Consider the following 17,313-nt stretch of genomic DNA (forward strand, 5'->3'; position numbering starts at 1 on the left):
AAGGCGATGATTGCATAAGCAGTTGGTCGTCGATCGAATTGGTTTCTCCGTGCCAACTTCTTCGATTTTCAGCTCCTTCTCATAGTTGTTGCTTGATTTCTTAAGGGGGTATCCCTTTCGGTGTAAAATTAATGAAACGATAAACGATATTACTTTTTCTCTATTTTAAACTCGAATTTAACCCTTTTGCTAGACACTCGCGTAATTACTGTAATATTTAATTTTTCTTTTCAATTTCACTGCTATTATATTTGAGGATGGTTATCTTTGATTAACGGTTTGTGTCTTTACAGTTGTTTTCTTGTTCTTTGTCGCGGAATCTTACAACTCGGGATGCGTGTATTCTTGACTTTCTCTCTTGAGGATTTGTGTCGTAGCTAGTCATTGAATCTTTTAAATTGTTCGCTGGTAGACTGTGCAGAATGCGAAGACAACTCTTAATCGCGACGGGGTCATGATTTCTGTGTCGATTAGCTGTTACAATGTGTGTAATTGAAGCATCATTTTTTCCTTCACCAAAGTATATTCCACACTGACGTCTAGATTACTTGTAAAATTTCTTACAATAAATCGTTTGTGTTTTATTCTCGACAAACTTCAATATTCATGGAAAAACTCGGTATCAGTGTATGTTTTCTTTTCGCGTTTTAAGGTTATCTCTCGTTTCAAGGAATCGAGGAAGAGACCTTTGAAAACCTTTGTCCAAGGCTCGATGACACTTGCCGCAAGTGAGTTTCTTCGCCGGTTGATAGTCGTTTCCGGAACGACCCAGAGGAAGGACGAGACACGTCTGACAGAGAGAATTTCTGAGATAATTTATGCCAGTGTACAATTCGTAACCCGATAAGAATATTATTCACCGTTCTTATCATATTTTTCAACGACTCGAAAATGCATCCTTCCTTTCCCTCAAAAAATAACTTTCAAATTTCTTGCACGAAGAAATTATGCCGCACAATTTCTAGAAGCTATAATTTTCTTATCTCAATTAATTTTCTGCGCCGATGTTTTAACCTTCTTCGGTATCTTCAAGATCGCTAGGTTCGTTTAAAAAAATTACTTTACTCGCATGTTGCCGATAGATTAGATTTTTATTTCAGTCAAAGCTTATCTGTTAAGGTGCGTTATCATCCGACGAACCGTCAAACGTTAGTAACTTCTGGAAATAGTAGCTGCATCTTTACCAGAAGGTGTACAAATTAATTGTAACACTCGTAATATCCTTCTTTTACTTTCAAATTAATTTCCTAACGAGCAATTGTTATGAATCGTCGTTGAATTGAATTTTTTCTGCGATCCCGTTCTTACGATAGAATAGAAAATCTGTCTTGACTTGAGAGGAGAAAAATAATACACACACGCTTTCGTCCATTATATGCCGACAAGTAGTTTCTTCGATTCAATGTTAAACCGAGTTTCAGAGCTAATGGATCTTTCTGGATAGCGTAGAAAGTTAATAAATTAAGGAAACCCGTGGTCACTCGTGAGCACCGTTCTGTTTCAAACGGATTTAAAGCAAATGTTGCGATTGTTATCGGTATGTATCACTGTTACGCCTTTCACTCGGCTTTGACCAGCAATTAAATTAACCCCTTAAGAGGATCAACGAAACGCGATCATTTGTGCGATGCAAAGCTTTGCACGCCTTGTAAACCAGCCTTTAAACGTCCTACGAACATATATTACTAATCGTTTCCAAGATTGTTTCAAATAGTTTCCTACATCATCGACTATTTAATTAATACCACTACTTAGATATTATTAAATATTCTCAGTATCAGTTATTTTAACCGCAATTTATTTCAAGAATCGTTATATAACGTCAATCGCCCATAAAGGATCCATGGAGAACGGTGAAAAGATCTGCGATGAAAATTTCATTGAAAGGAACTTATCGATGATCGCTTGTTACGTAACAAACAAGATTTTATCTCGTTCTTGAATATATTTCTATCTGTTATCGAGGTGCATTCAACTAACATACAGAATGATTATCAGATATTATCAGCTTAAGAGTCGCATACAATTCCTGGAATTATTGAAGAAAAATGTGCAGCGTGTAACGCGTCAAATGAAAAGTAATTAAAGTATCGAGTATTGTTCGAAGAAGTTTGTAATTGCATTTATTGTTTAGCAGTGACTGGATTATAATTAATTCGTGCTTTTAATTGATGTTGCAATAAGGTCTGAGGTAAGGTATCCTTTGAATGGCACGGCCTCTAAATTTAGTCGAGCCTCGCTGCAATTGGCCATTAATCCTGCATTTATTCCCGATATACCCACGTTCTTTATTATCAGCACTGTCCATCGAGCATATTTATCTTTTGTTAGTCACTTTGTGTCGTTTGCCTCGTGCAATGGCGTAGCCGCACGATTACAAAACACTGCAATTTAGCAAAGTTCCATGCGCATAATCATTATCACGCTTAGAATTAGGTTTCGAAATCGGTTGGTTCAATGACATTGGAAGTATCTGAAAATAAAAAAACAAATTCCAAGCACTCCATTAGTCTAACATCGAAACTCAGAGAATGAAATTCATTTTTCCTTAACTTTTCCACGGCACGTGTATCGAGTGGAAATTTCTGTCGACACGAGCGATAGTAGGACGATGGATGTATCTCTTAAGAACACAGAGAAGGAAACGATGTTTTATAAGAATTCACAGAAAACCGGGTTGGATCGGCGCCAGAGTAAAATTAGTTGAATCGAGAATAAAGTCGGAGATGGTAGAAAAATTTCTGGATACTCGATGTTTGACTAATTTTTGCCACACCCAACACGTGCTGAACTTCCGCTCCATTTAAATCTCTTCAATTCTGGTCCACCTCGCTTAGATTAAATTTTATTTATTGATCTCCTTCTCCAAAACAAATTTTGTATTTTAATTTGAAGAAATGGTTCCAGAATTGGCCTCTACTCGATTCGCGTACGATTTCATATAATCGATGGTGGTGAACGGCGCAGGATTTATCGGATCAACTGATTTGGCGATTTCGTGTTCCAGAACGTGGTGCCATACCGTTGCAGTAGCGACAGCGACGAGGAGCCAGTCACGAAGCAGCCTCGACTCAGCCGCAGACATTCGCGAGGTTCTGGAAGGGAATCCCCGGGTCAGTCGGCTCGTTCAACGCGCTCGGACCGCTCGAATCGTTCGAACCGCTCGAAACGCCAGAAAGCCACGAGATCGCGATACTACGAGGATTCAGCCGCGAGCAAAGCGGACCTCTCCGACACCGACGCGTCTTCCGAGAACCGATCGATCGGCGATGGATCCTACTTCGAGGTTCGTATACCTGATCGAAAACTACCGGTGATCCATTTATTATTTTTCCTTTAATAAAAATAAGATTTCCAAGTGACCCTGGATCGACGGAGAATCAAGAAACACACAGTTGTGCTTACGTGGAGAATTTGTGTCGAGGTCGTTTTTTTGTGATTAAGTAAATTGTTCCTCGAATTTACTCGAGCGAAGACGGAAAATTTAGTGGAGTAGTGTTAATTAACGAGTCATCGTGAAATTCCTGTACGACAGTTATGGTGTTGATCCTCGAGTGAGATATTTACTGTCCGACAACGGAGCCGAATTTAGGGTTCCTTATTTTATAAATCTTGAAATTTTTGCTCAAGTATTCTTCAATTTTAAGTGATAACGATGCAAGCGTTTCTGTATTCTATTTAATTATTAATCCTTGGATCATTTTTACTTGAATTAGAATTACAAAGTTTCTCTATACGAATATGAACAGACGGATTAATTTAATTTCGAAATGATGTATTCAATATTCTCTCAAGTTCGACATCCTGTTATTCTTCTTTCTTCGTCGAACCCATGAAAATTCATCGGGCAAAAGCATAGAGCCTCCCTAAACCCGTCCAACAACGTGGCTTGCAGGGCCACAGGGCGGATACCTGAATATGAAAATTAGCCTGATCCTTATTAGCTGCCATTGTCTCGTTCCAAGAACAAAAGTGATCGTTGTGCCTCGGCGACCTGACCGCCTCGAAGCCTGCCTTTACCTTGCCGATTTAACCTCTGACACTGTAAGCCATTTTTCAACCACAAAGAAACCTTCTTTCATCCTTTTTTCTGGGGTGCAGTAAAAAATAAACAACGAATCCTTATTTTTCCACGGTCGGCTCCGAGAAATCTGAATCCTTTACCCCGTAAAGAAATCTGAAAATGTTTGAAGCAAAAGCAAAACGATATCAAAGGAATTCGTCAAACGATCGTTGCGTACACAATGTACACGGTGTAACGTTATATTCATGACACACGTGCTCGTTACCGGTGTGAATGATCTATTAGAGTGCGCGGAGTGGAACGCGTGCCGTTTCCTTTCGTTGAGTTCCTTTGTTGTCCGGTGAAATTGATTAACAGCCATCCGCCAGTTGTTTTCAGCCTTCGAGATTAATCAATTTTGGAAACTAATCGAAGGTGTTAAATCCGATCTTTTCGTTTCTTCTGTCGTTGCCGACAGGTGGAGAAAGTTTGAAATCGAGTTTAAAGTGTATACCCTGTGTGTAGATTTTTTAATATTCTCGTTGTCATTTATATCTGTTAATTTCAATATCTAAATTAATCTTTTCTTTTATCTTCCAGAAGAATTATCCGTTGCAATTGAAATGATTTATAACTGAACGATTGATCATTTTAATCCACCCACAGTTTCTACTTACATACACAATGGTCAGTGGGACACCCTGTATAGATTTTTATGCATCGCTTTTGTTGACGTCGATTGTTCAGGATTTCTTGTTCGTTTCGCGATATTACGGTGCTCAGAGTGGAACGCATTCCTTTCATTCCATCTCTTTGTTGGCCGGTGAAATTGATTTGCAACGACGCCAAGCGTTCCTTTTCGACGTGTCCAATGGATTCGTCGATGTTACAATTAAATCAAGATTATCTAATTTAACAACATATCGATCCTCTTTAATTTCTTCCTAAATATTCAAACTCTTTTCCTTTTTTTTTTCACTAAGGAAGTTCGAAAATCTTTCTTGTTTGAGCTCGTTCCTCTGCTGAAGCGGAATGAGAACTCGACGGGAGAAAGTACACGGGGCCTTTTACCTTCTGAAATATTCACCAAGCGAAATAAAATAAAAATTGAAATTGATGTGTAATTACACGTACGTACGCGACGTTCGAAGGAACGTGCTTACTTTTCAGTTGCATCAATTCTCTGTACAAGGTAGAGGAGAATATTATTTTCTGCCCGAGGGAAACCAATTTCCTATGTTGTTACTTTGTTTTGTTATGTATTCTCTTTTTTTTTTCTCAATTACTACCTCGTTTCTTCTGTTTGAAAGAAAGTGTCGTACGGATATTTTAAAAGCAATTTATAGCACCTTGGACTACAATGCTGTTTCATTTTTACTTTGCACTCAGATTAATTGCACTTAGTTAAGAGTGCAATATTTTATAGAAATCTTACTTACGTTTAGAAATATTTATTATAGAGATAAAAATTTATTTCGAAAATATAAGCGATTTTTTATCACCCCCTCCAAAGGAATGTTCTATCAACCGGTTGATATTATGATGGAATATCATAATAGCGTTCTGTTAGCGTTCCAGTTAGCGGCTTGATCGATAATTAACTTCTTATCGTGGAAAAATTATCGTGATAATCTGGCTTGCGGTTCGTCGCCAGCAGTCGCAGCCGAGAAATGTAAACGTGCGGTTTCGCTCGATGCTCGCGCTTCGACTCCATATCGAATACTCCGAAACATCGAGCTCGCTAAAAATAACATTTTTCAATAATCGTGAGTTAATCTTAAAGCCATGTTTCATCATCGATACGAGTAGTTACCTTGCGACAACGATTCCTGAAATTCACTTGGCGATGATTTGATTGTAGGATGAATTATGCCAGTTGTGTGTGATGGACGCAAAGTCCGAGGGAGCGGAAAATCCCCAGGAAACAGTGAATCGAATCGCGTCCAGTTTGGGCGACCAGGGTGAAGAGGGTGACATCGAGGAGGACGCTGTAAGCGAAGAGGACGAGGAAGACGAAATGCCACCGACACCCGACACCGTACCGATGACAAATTCCACGGCCATCGAGGAAAACTGCGATCAAATCGACGGTCAGCCGGCAGGAAACGTTGAACAATCGAACAGTAATAATCTGATCGCTAACGAGCCAGTGAAACGTCGCAGAACAACTGAGGAGGTCGCCTCTTTTAACACGTAAGAGACTTTTATCAGACCGTTTTATCTCCTGGGCGTGTGCGCTCTGCTTGTTAACGCGCTCCGGTACAAATTCACACTCTATCTTCTCTTATTCGCTTCTGTTCAGGTATTTTTATTTAATCTTTGCAACGATAACGTCTAGTTCAAGGTCCAAAAGTTCCTACTTTATCTTTGATCTACTATATCAGTAGAGCTGAAATTTTTCAAAATCTTACAGAATCTCGACGCGTTAATTGTTAAATCCAGAATTCTTTATCTATCGGTAAGACGCTAATTATGCTAAATCGATCGTTTGTGGATCTATGAGTCACAGCCAGTAGTCCTCTCTAAGGTCACCCTTCCCTCCTCAAAATTAATCTCACGTCGAGCTTCGTAGAAGCAAGCTTAACGTCGACGAATCTAGCGCATCGTAAAGCGTTTGTCATTAGATCCGACAGGAAATCGAAGAATTGCGCGACCTTCTACTTCAAACACCTGGACACCGACTCGGAGCAGAACGAGGAGGCGGCGATAGCTGCCGAAGACTCGTCGGAAGAGGAGTGGACGTACACTTCTTCACGTGCGAACGACGTTTCGGAGCAACGGGAAACGAACGTGCTGGTGCGTCTTGATTTTGGCGAATCGCAGTCGAACGACAACGAGCAGGAGAAAATGAAGAAAGCCGAGAAAGCAGTCCGTGAATCGGTCCTCGGTATGGCGAACGTCGAGGAGACATCGAACGATACCGACGCGTCCTCTCGTCGCGAGAAGGACAGTGACGACGAAACGAAAAACGACAAGACGAGCATACAGAGGCTGATCAAGGAGGTAGAGAAATTGGTAGGCGAGGAGAGGCGTACAGGAGCGTGCAAGACGTTCCCTCCGCTCATACTCGACGATAAGGGTATAACGAATAATCATCGTGCCAAGTACGCTCGAATAAAGGAGTGGTTGAAATTGAACTCTGCTCGAGGACACGATGGACGATCCACGTCACAGGTAGGTTGCAATTATTGCTATTGTTGCGGGGTGTGTATTGTTCGATGCTTTCCTTTTACATCGTAACGATGTGGGATCATTTTTGTATTTTTTTTTTTTCATTTTATTTATTCCCGAGTATAAGCTATTTCATGCAAATCGGAAGACGAAGTCGAAGGAAAGTGTGCCTCATTGTTCCTTTGAACAAAGTTTAATAGTTCTCTATTGTAAACCGTCTTTGTTCCTTTTAATTTTAAATTAACGTTCGATAGTAGACATTGTTCTTGAAAATGTGAGAAAAGAGGGCGAAAGGATTGTTGCAATTTTTCGACGCGTCTGTCCTAAAGTGAGATGAAGAGCTTTTAACGAGGCCTAAACTGAATTATAACGTTTCGTAACAATTGTAATGAACGGGAATTGCAGCCGTTGGATAGTTGCGATGCGAGCGGCGAGTACACGACCGAAGAATCCGACGGGGAGAGGCAGTCGGTTTCGTCGGAGGATCTGCAGAGCAGTGTGGCAACGTATCGGCGATTCGAAGGTGCACTTGGCTGCACGTCTCAGTCGGTGTCGCAAGAGATATTCGACGAGGCTGAAAGGACGCCGATCAACGAGGCACATCCGATGCTGGACTCGAGCACGCCGAAAGTCGTGATGAGATCGAAACAGAAATCGAACGGTCCCAGACCGTGGAGTGTGTCGTGTATATCTCAGATCGGCAATAACGCGAATCTGAATCAAACGAACGACCCGATTTCGCAATTCTCCATCTCCGAGACAGCGCTTCATCAATTGATCGCTACTCCACCGACCAAATCCGTGTCCTTAGATGCCACGTGAGTAATTTACTTAGAATAATTTATGATACCTTCTTACTATGAATTTCTGGTGTCGATTACCGTCGTCTGTCGCACCAGTCAACGGGTTAAACTTAGTCTACGGTTACAGTGGAAGCGTAACGTAACCACCCTCGTAGAAATTTATTTATATCCATTCGTGGGAACAATAGATCATCAGAAAACGCTTTCGCTGTACCGGTAGTCTTAGCTGGATTTAAAAGTCAAAATTCTCTGACGATTCTCTTCTCCGTTTGCGTATCACAGAGGATCACGGAAGTCCTTCAACAACTCAACGTCCACGTTATTGGAGGAGTCGATCATTTGTCACGATGGCCGGGTGGTTCGAAACAGTTCGTTGCGTAGGAAAAAGAGCAGATTGCGCAAGAAGAACTTGGTAAGACCTGCTGTCCAATTTATATCACGAAAAATATCATTTTTTAAATGAAAGGTAGAAAAGAAGAAAACTCGTTTATAGGGCCGCAAAAGCGATTCCAGCTCGGAGGGTGTAAACGCGAATCAATCCGCTGGTAGCGACGGTAGTTCGTCGAATCAGCAACGTTCGCCACGGAAAATGAGCGGAAGCCGCGGTATACGTACGATCTCGAGAGATTGCCACGGTCGTTTGACCACCCTCGTGAAATCCGGTTCGTTCTCCGGGTGCACGTCGCATCAGCAGTTTTCCACGGAGAGGACGATCGTCAGCGACCCGACTCCACCGTTCCGGTTACCTTGCTGTACCTCGGTCGCTTCCACGTCCGAGACCGAGCCCGAAGAGCAACGTAATTGCACGCGAAGCTGTTTCACCTACGACGAGAATCTGTTGGATACCGTTCTGAGCAACAAGGAGCTGTGCAACCAGCAACTGAACGTGGACAGCGACGTAGAGATGAACAGCCTCGGGAACAACTCGTTCTCCGAGCAGGCTTGGGATAATTACCAGGTAAACGCGTTTAATCCTTAAACATCGGAATACTACTGTCAATAAATGTCACTGCGTTGCCATCAACTTGAATTGATGGTATCAACTACGTTTTATTGAGCAAACCGTTAGGGTTGCAATGTTGAATACCAGTATCTTTGCAAACTTGTTCGCTTCGATATTAAATTGAATTTATAAATATAAATTTCAACAATAGTCCTGCTTCCTGACCTCTTCGAGAAAATTTCATAACCAATAACTGACTTTTAAGTTGTTCTCTATTTTCGATAGGAAAAATATATGAGCGAGCCGTACAGCGAAGCACCCGACGTAGAAACAGCACGAAGATTGTTGGACTTTGGAGACGATTACCGAAACTTCCTCGACAGTCAATCCGACTGTGCATCCAGTATGAGTGCAGTTCCAACTAGCTCCCCGCTGCCTAGAAGTCGTATGCATCATGTACGTTCCATTCTATTCTTCTTACTCGATCAGGTGTCCATATTCTTTTTATGATGCCACCAATTTCCAACGTGTTCAATTCTGTCAATATTTTTTCTTTTTTTTCTTTTTTTCAACAAACGTACTAAAGTCTCGTAGTATTCAAAGTAGTAGGTTGTAACAAGGATCGTTGCTTGCGTGTATCGCTGTGGATAGAATGTAATTCCTCTGCAGCAAATAAAACTTTTCATCCTGTGTGTTCAGACGTGAAACGTCATTTGAGTGTTTGCAATAAACTCATTTTTACCTTGTAAACCTTGCGACCGAATTATTACCTTGTACCAGATTCGACCACGTACACCTTTCTGTAACACCTTTGTATACACACACCAGACGTGTAAATTGTTAATAACTTTCGCTTCTTATCATCCCGGCTACAACGTGGCGCACAACGATTATTTATTATCATTTTTCAGTTCCTGTAGCTTGATATCTCGAAAAGAAATTTCCTTTCACCGCGATGACACTGTAGCGAATCTCTTCGTCTGTTATCGAGACTTAGCTTGAGACGAACGCGTCTCTGCGATGATATCTTAACGAGGGTAAACGATGTAATTACAGATACAGTCGCTGCCAAAACTATTTTAGTGGAGCAAGATGGTTTGATGACAATGTACAAGTCACTGTGCAACGCGTTTCTATCAAAATCCCTGACACCGTATCAACATTTTGCTGATTGTATATTTTATTGGTTCAATTATTTCTAGTTTGTACACATAGGAAGATTAATTTCTTATCTTGACATTGATAAGTCTTAAATAGCTATGATAAATAGGTCTGGAAAAATTGTTCTACTTTGATTGAAACAGATTTTGAGCACCGCTGGCAGACTAAAGCATCGTTAGCTTCTCTTTGTTCTGTTTCGGTATCTTTCGACCAGTGGTACGCAACCACCTTGTTACAAATTTTTCAACGCATCGATGATCGCAGTAAAAATTAATTCCTAGCCAATTATTTTCTAGCGGAACTACCATAAAATGACAAATTTGTTTCAGGAGATAGTCGATACGACGGAAGACAGCGACAGCGACGTAGAGGATATCCGGAACGTGGTTGAAAAATCACAATCTCAGTTGACCCTCGCTGAAAATCTGTTCGCGAGGGCGAACAATGGAACGATGCCGGAGGATTGCGTACGTATGATAATGTTTTTGACTTGGTGTTTGGTGGTGAGAAAACTGTACAAATTGTTCAAGGGCTGGATAAAAAGCGTGAACAAATTCGCTTCTATTCTCTATCGCAGAATCGTTTCGACGGGTGTCAGTATTGTACGCATGTGTGAGCGCATGAAATATTTCTTTTTCAGCTTGGCGTCGTTACCACGCGGTTACAAAAAGTCTGATTAGTTACGCTTTCATTTCTGCTTCTTCTGTGCTTTTAACTTTCAATTTGTGTGATTATTCTAGTTTATAGGCTGCTTTGTTTTTTTGCGTTTACCGAACTTTGTAGAATGACTACGGTAAAGTATGCTTTAATTTGTGGTATTATGCTTTTTAATCGTTATAATTCTTCTTCTTTTATTAAATCGTTTTAATGACGACGCGGTTGCTAAATGTTAGATGTGTAAGGGCTGAATTTACGTGTTCACATGTATAACGTATGCAGAACGAGTGTATATACAATGTATATTATTTTAATACGAAACTCGAAGCTTATTATGTTGTAGGTTTATAAATAAAATTATATATATTTATGATGCAAAATTTTCCATTCGTATCCTTCGTATCTGGCAAATTACAGGCATACAAAATTTTAGCAGTGTACCGTAATAAAAAACTTATTGCAGTATAAAACGAACGGGTACTTTCTTTACAACTAAATGTTAAACAAACATTTAACGGGAAATAATTACTTTAGAGAAGAATAAAAATGGTTCTGTAGCAATATTTGCTTGCATGTCTAGCATTGCTTTGTCCTTGTTTCTTGCTTTCGCAATGTACACGAATATCGCAGAGGTAAACATTCGCTCGAGCACGCGCTTGTGTTTCTCGCTCGAATCGCAGCCAGTTTCGTGTTGTCCTTTGGAAGGATACCTTCGCTCTGAAATTGACGCTGAGACGGTGCTTCCGAAAGACGGGATACAAGGTACGCTTGTAGAATTCCAAGGCTTTTTGGTAATTATACTTGGTAAATGTCTACAATTAGACAATTAGACAATTAGACAACGAGAAATCAATTGAAAAGAGGTAAATTCTATGTATTTTTGCCCCCCGAATCCAAAACCATAAAACTTGGGGGTAGTTTGTATTTATTAAGATATTGTGGTAAATATTGACATAAAATCATTATTTTCAAAAGTTAATGACTTTTTGGGGTAGACAATACTTTTAAAACGTGTCACTAACCTACATAAGTTAGATTAGGTTATCAGAAAAAATATAACATATATACCTCGCGTCAAAAGCTTGACCAGTCAACAATAGTCTCCTTGCTCAGTTCTAATTCCTGTTCATAGAATGCACAGCGCGAAGGACGCAATATGAGAAAATATCCAATAAAACGGGCAATGGTCGTGATATCAAGATTAGAATTGAATTTTAAGTTATTCTTTTCAAGAAGACTATTGTTGACTGGTCAAGTTTTTGCCGTGAGGTAAGTTATATTTTTTCTGATAACCTAACCTAACTTATGTATCTTAAAAAATACAAGCGACCCCCAAATTTTATCAACAGTTTTGGATTCGAGGGGCAAAAACACATAGAATTTACTTTCGATTAATTTCTCGTTGGGGTCCTAATTGTAGACATTTACCTTATACTTTTAGTATACAAGGTTTTTCAAAGATGGAGGATCGTTTTCGATACACGCTGAATTCCCTGCTTTGGTCAAACTTATATTTTTTCTCATTGTCATTGAAACACATTGTATACTGTTCCATGCTTTTTCTTTTTATTGCTTTACTGACGATGGTCTTAATAAGATTCAGTATTTTATTTTAATTAAGCTTTGACGTAGGTAATAATTAAAAGAAACCTATAAATATTAGATGGATGCAAAAAATTTGTCGCTATTAGCATCAACACAGTTTTCTAATAAAATGGCATACTGGTTTAAAAAAATGTTGTTTTTCATTTCGCATTCGAAATTCTGTCTTGCATCAATTGCTTTAATAATGCTATAGTAATGATATTTTAAATTCAGTTCAAGAGATAATTGGTTTGGTGTTGATTCTTGTGTGACGCTTTACAAATAATATCTTATCTCGAAACTGAATGGCTGTAACATTGAAATTACTGACTTTTGATGTTTGTGTTTGTAGACGGAAGTGGAGTGCGCGTGTAGGGAAAATTTACGGTGCCTTCACGCGTTATTGGAGTCGGTCAGCAATTCGTTCAGAAGCGAAAAGTACATGAAACAAGTTCGTGGTAAGTACAATAATCAAATTCAACGTCGTTCATTCGCTATTTCGTTGTCGTACATGACCGCCGTTTTAGTTACCGCTCTCAGCGGTCTTGTCTTTATACTTCTTTCATAACTTTATTTTCTTTCCTCATCGTTCGATACAGAGAAACGATTATCCTTGTATCGAGCGATTGTTTCATTCGTTTCAACTGCATTTGTCCACGATACTTTCAATTTAGAAGCGTTCATTTTAAATCTGAAAGTCTAGCCTGAATCGGTGCAACAAATCATTGATTTTTATCCAGCTGAATTGCACGTGACGTCGTCGATTCTTGATATTTCATTATGAAGAATACCGACGAAAATTGTACTTGTATAAATAATCGTAAGAGTGGTAACTGACGGAGATCTTGTTCGTTTAGATCTAGTTAAACATTTCACGAACTAGCGTGTGTAAATAATTACTTTTGTAAGTGATTTACGAAGACTGATATGCAAGTATTAGCATGATACAAATATAAATTTTCTCTGTCGATGGACTGAAAATATATTCTTTGAGACGCGATGGTTTCGTTATAAAAATTTCAATTTAAAATTCTTGCTTTGAAATTTTTATAACACGCTTGTAATTTATCTCCGGTATTTTGTTCGAAGTGCCAGTGAATAGATTTGGGTGTTCGAAGTTCGAAACGTAAGAATGAGAAATTGTTTGAACGTGGCTTGCGCACAGAAACATGTATAATACAAGAATCTTTGTAATTTAGCACATACATATATATGAATGGACGTGTAAGGGACAATGGTAGACGAACGATCTTGGAATTGAAAAGAGATGAAAAAATTCCTTCGTGAGAAATTTTTCCATTTTCATTCATTCGCAAAGTTGCTCGTTCTCCACTAATTGTCCTTTGCTTTAGCCATAAGTTATCTGCATGCTGAGTGATGAATTATTTTGCACACGCTGATGTCCGTTTCCGGTTGAACGTGACCTAGATAAATAAATAAGTTAAGCATCGTTTTATACGTAGTGTAGATTTCTTTAGAATGTTGCTTTTGAAGTAATGCATACAATTTTTTTTCTCTTCTTCCTTTGCAAGATATTTTGCATGACGTGAAATCATTGTTGAAAGGAATTTTTATTATCTGTCTCGTTGAGAAACTTCATTTAAAACGGTTATTAGTATTAACGTTGTTGTGTATTAGCTTTACTTGATACAGTAATTAAAATAAAAGAATTGCGTGACGGAAACCGCGAATTGTATATTACAAGTATATTTTTTACTCGGTTCTTTCCTTGTTATTTTTGCCTGGTTACAAATGTAGCATCGTTTTTAGAGTATTTCTCATTTTTAGTTGACTTTTGTATAAGTTCATTGTAATTATTATATAATAAACACTGCTTTGTTGTGGCTTCTTACTAATTATTCTCTTGTTTCTATCTATTTTTTTTCGTGTATACCTACAGGTGTTATTTTGATCATTAGATCGTTGCGTTGAAATTTGGAAAACTTAGAATAATTAGTAATTTCAGTAGGATAAGAAATATGTATATGATAAATCCATCGAGTTTCATTAATGAACCTATTCTCTGATTTTCTAAAGAAATTTATAGAATCCGGTTTAATTATTTTCGTTATACATATTTCTCCCAATTAGACCGAGTTCTTCGTTTGCATTAATTACAAGTTGATTTTCTGTAACATTAACTAGCTTGCAGCATGAAATTTTCAAACATTTATTCGTTATCAAAAGAAGGAATTTCCTTAATTGCTAGAACAAGTAGACCTGATACACAGGGAAAGTAAGTGGGTTTCTCCATTTCTTTATCATTTATTATAGTCTACCACTTCGTTTAGACAGATTTAAAAATTATTCATTTCCAATATGCAATTGGTAAGTAAAATCACAGATAATCGAGCGTATAAAAACGCGTCCTCTTCCTTCGAACCACTCAATCGAGTCTCGCGAGTCTGCAAATCCGGAAGCGCGTGCAAGAAGCAACCGATTCATCCGTCCACCGTCCATTAAACAAACGTTGAACCCCGTTCTCGTCCGGTGTGCCTGAATTTTTCCCCACGATTATCTCGCAAAAGAATAAAACCGCTGAATGGAAGCGCGATTAGTCCGGTCGATTCTTCCGGTTCACTCGCGGCGATAATCCGGACGTCGCGTCGTGTGGGTGCATTGAGGCGCGTAGGAGGACGACGTGCACCTTCGGATCTCACCTTATAAGAAGCAGAACGAGTCGACGGAATCGCACGAACACGTTGCTCGGCCGTTCTCGTCCTGTTCGTCGGCGGGATAGCAAAGAGAATCGTCCATCCGCGTGTACCCGCTCAGTGAGCTGGTTTTCCTATCGCGAGAAACCGCGCCGTCGCGGACTCAGCTGATCCTTCGAACAGCACGCGCCAGTTGACGTTCTGTAATGCTTCTGTAAACACACGTTCCCTCGACTCTTCTTAGATTGCGAATTCAAAGATTTTCCATTCATTTCGATTTTTTTTTTTTAATTAGAAAACGTTTTAATATCTAACGCTTCGATCGTGAAAATTAGACATTGTGTAATAAATACACTTGGAAATTAATTATTTTAAGAACTGAGAATTTTCTGAGTGTTTCGTGTCGTTGCGAAGTATTTGAATTGAAAAGTGGCGAGAGAAATGTAGGATAATTCTGGTAATAAGAAAATCACGAGCAATCAAGGATCGGCTATTTATCGGTAGTGCGTAATTAAACGATTTATCGTCGTATACGTTCGATAGTGCGTTCGTATATTCCGTACCGTTGAAGCGAGTGGACTTCTCGAACGTCGCAATTAGTGTACTAAATTAGAGAACAGTTAACCGCGATGATGTTTGAAAAAGCAGAGAACAGTGTCGGGAAAGATACACAGAATACCTGTTACGCGTATCAGGAGATTATCACGAAGGATCAACCGGATGGTGCCTGTACGTACCCCTTTATGTTGAATCCTCCAACCATAAATCCTTTTGTTGCTTCGAAATTACTCAAACTATTTCGTCAAAATCCAGATAATAGAGAAGCGAAGGAATTACTAGTTGAAACTGGAACGTTTGAAAATTTCTCGCGAATTTTAACGATCTTCCGCCGACATAAATATTTAAAGGAAACTTACGTAGAAGAAACTATTTCGAAATAACGATGTCGGTTCGGAGTCTGACATCATCCCGGAAGATAACTTGGTATTCTTCTCAATCGGTGTTCCGTTACCTGTCAAATCGATCGCTCGTGCTCTTTTTCATCGATAGCGCGAGATCTCCCAGGACGCGATTAATCTTCTCCGAGGTAGCAAAGAAAAATTCCTCTTCCCTTCTTATTTAACTATCCGATTGTAACGGATCAAAACGCTGCTCGCGATAAAAACTGGTTAATAGTAGCGTGAATAGAAAAAAAAAGGATGACGCGAGTATCATGAAATATTGTTTATCGATTCGTATCTATCTTCGTGTTTATTGCTATTTCTTATGTTTTCTTAATCCGTTTAATCCGTAACTGATACGGTGATGATGGCATCAAATCGTATCTTCTATTTATTACGTCGTTCACAATTCACCATTGTACACTGCCAGAAGAGGAACGTGAATTCACGGTTAATTTTATCGCACGCCTCATTCTGACATAATTCACGCTGTTTACGTCAATTATCAGCCTTGAAATAAATTTGCACGCTCGTGTGAGTGCATTTTATCTGACCGTGTCATATTTTTGAAAAATTCGGATTCTTTAACTGTTATCAAAGAAAAATTGAATCGGGTCATGCGATCTGTTTCTAGTTCAAAGTCACCGACGTGCCAAGTTTTATTAATAGAAATTCAACTGGGAGCACAGTCATTTCAAGTTCTAATACACATTTTATTTCTCTAATTTTCTGCTTTCTCATCTTCCTCGTCGAAGTCACAGAATCCAAAGAAACGGTGTTCCATTTGAACCCAACACAGAGTCACGAAAGCAAAGACACAGATGTGCCCGGATAAAATAAAATAGAAAGCACGATAGAACACAATCGTCCCGGTAACTGTTTCTCCGTCGTCCAAGATCCGATAGAAACTTTAGAAGGTGGTTGATTAACGAGCTTGCATTCATTCTCGCGTTAACGTTGACCTGTTTTAACGTGGTCGCTTTCATAACACTGCTCGCTCGTGTGGGTGTATAATGTACGCGTATACGTCGATGCTACGTACAATTATGGCCCGGCTAATTGCATTATCTAGCTTGCAAATGTGTGAAACTTGAACGTTACCGCTCGTACATTCGACGCGCGCATCGCGTCCAACTATGTTACCTGATTAACCAAACTGAATTATCATATTGGCAGGAATTATGTAAGTTACCCGTGACAGATCGATAGGAAAGCTGTCGATATTGATTCGAGCTACGAGTTGCGAATAAATTATAAGGTCATCTTATACGTAACGACGTTAGAATAATTAGCTGCAATCTCTGCTTTAATCAAAAGAAATACCAGTCTGATCATTCGATTTTAATATTTCACTCGTTGCCTTGTGATTTTCTTTAAATAAAAAGAAAATTAAGAA

At 39.2% G+C, this 17,313-nt stretch overlaps 1 protein-coding gene and 1 long non-coding RNA gene across 8 annotated transcripts in view; one reads left to right on the plus strand and one right to left on the minus strand.

Moving 5' to 3' along the window:
* Positions 1–17,313, plus strand: part of LOC117609149 (uncharacterized) — an 80,942-nt gene that overhangs the window by 39,473 nt on the left and 24,156 nt on the right. For all 4 annotated transcript variants that reach the window (XM_034335113.2, XM_034335116.2, XM_034335112.2 and 1 more), the window contains exons 8-16: positions 3,008–3,286; positions 5,865–6,196; positions 6,628–7,177; positions 7,580–7,992; positions 8,260–8,389; positions 8,471–8,935; positions 9,206–9,376; positions 10,411–10,548; positions 12,675–12,780. In XM_034335113.2, coding sequence (XP_034191004.2) covers positions 3,008–3,286; positions 5,865–6,196; positions 6,628–7,177; positions 7,580–7,992; positions 8,260–8,389; positions 8,471–8,935; positions 9,206–9,376; positions 10,411–10,548; positions 12,675–12,780 — 2,584 coding nt within the window. The remainder of the gene's footprint in view (positions 1–3,007; positions 3,287–5,864; positions 6,197–6,627; positions 7,178–7,579; positions 7,993–8,259; positions 8,390–8,470; positions 8,936–9,205; positions 9,377–10,410; positions 10,549–12,674; positions 12,781–17,313) is intronic.
* LOC117609160 (uncharacterized) lies at positions 1,839–5,956 on the minus strand. Of its 4 annotated transcripts, none has more exons than XR_004582529.2 (4): positions 5,817–5,956; positions 4,681–5,744; positions 2,554–4,558; positions 1,839–2,473 (listed from the first exon to the last, which is right to left on the minus strand). It is a non-coding gene; the product is annotated as an uncharacterized LOC117609160 (long non-coding RNA). The 4 variants fall into 4 exon arrangements; XR_004582530.2 differs by lacking the exon at positions 1,839–2,473 and having other exon boundaries at positions 3,281–4,558; positions 4,681–5,302; positions 5,443–5,744; XR_004582528.2 differs by lacking the exon at positions 1,839–2,473 and having other exon boundaries at positions 3,281–4,558; positions 4,681–5,077; positions 5,167–5,744.

This window comes from Osmia lignaria, chromosome 14, assembly GCF_051020975.1.
Source record: "Osmia lignaria lignaria isolate PbOS001 chromosome 14, iyOsmLign1, whole genome shotgun sequence".
In the NCBI taxonomy this organism is placed as follows: domain Eukaryota; kingdom Metazoa; phylum Arthropoda; class Insecta; order Hymenoptera; family Megachilidae; genus Osmia; species Osmia lignaria.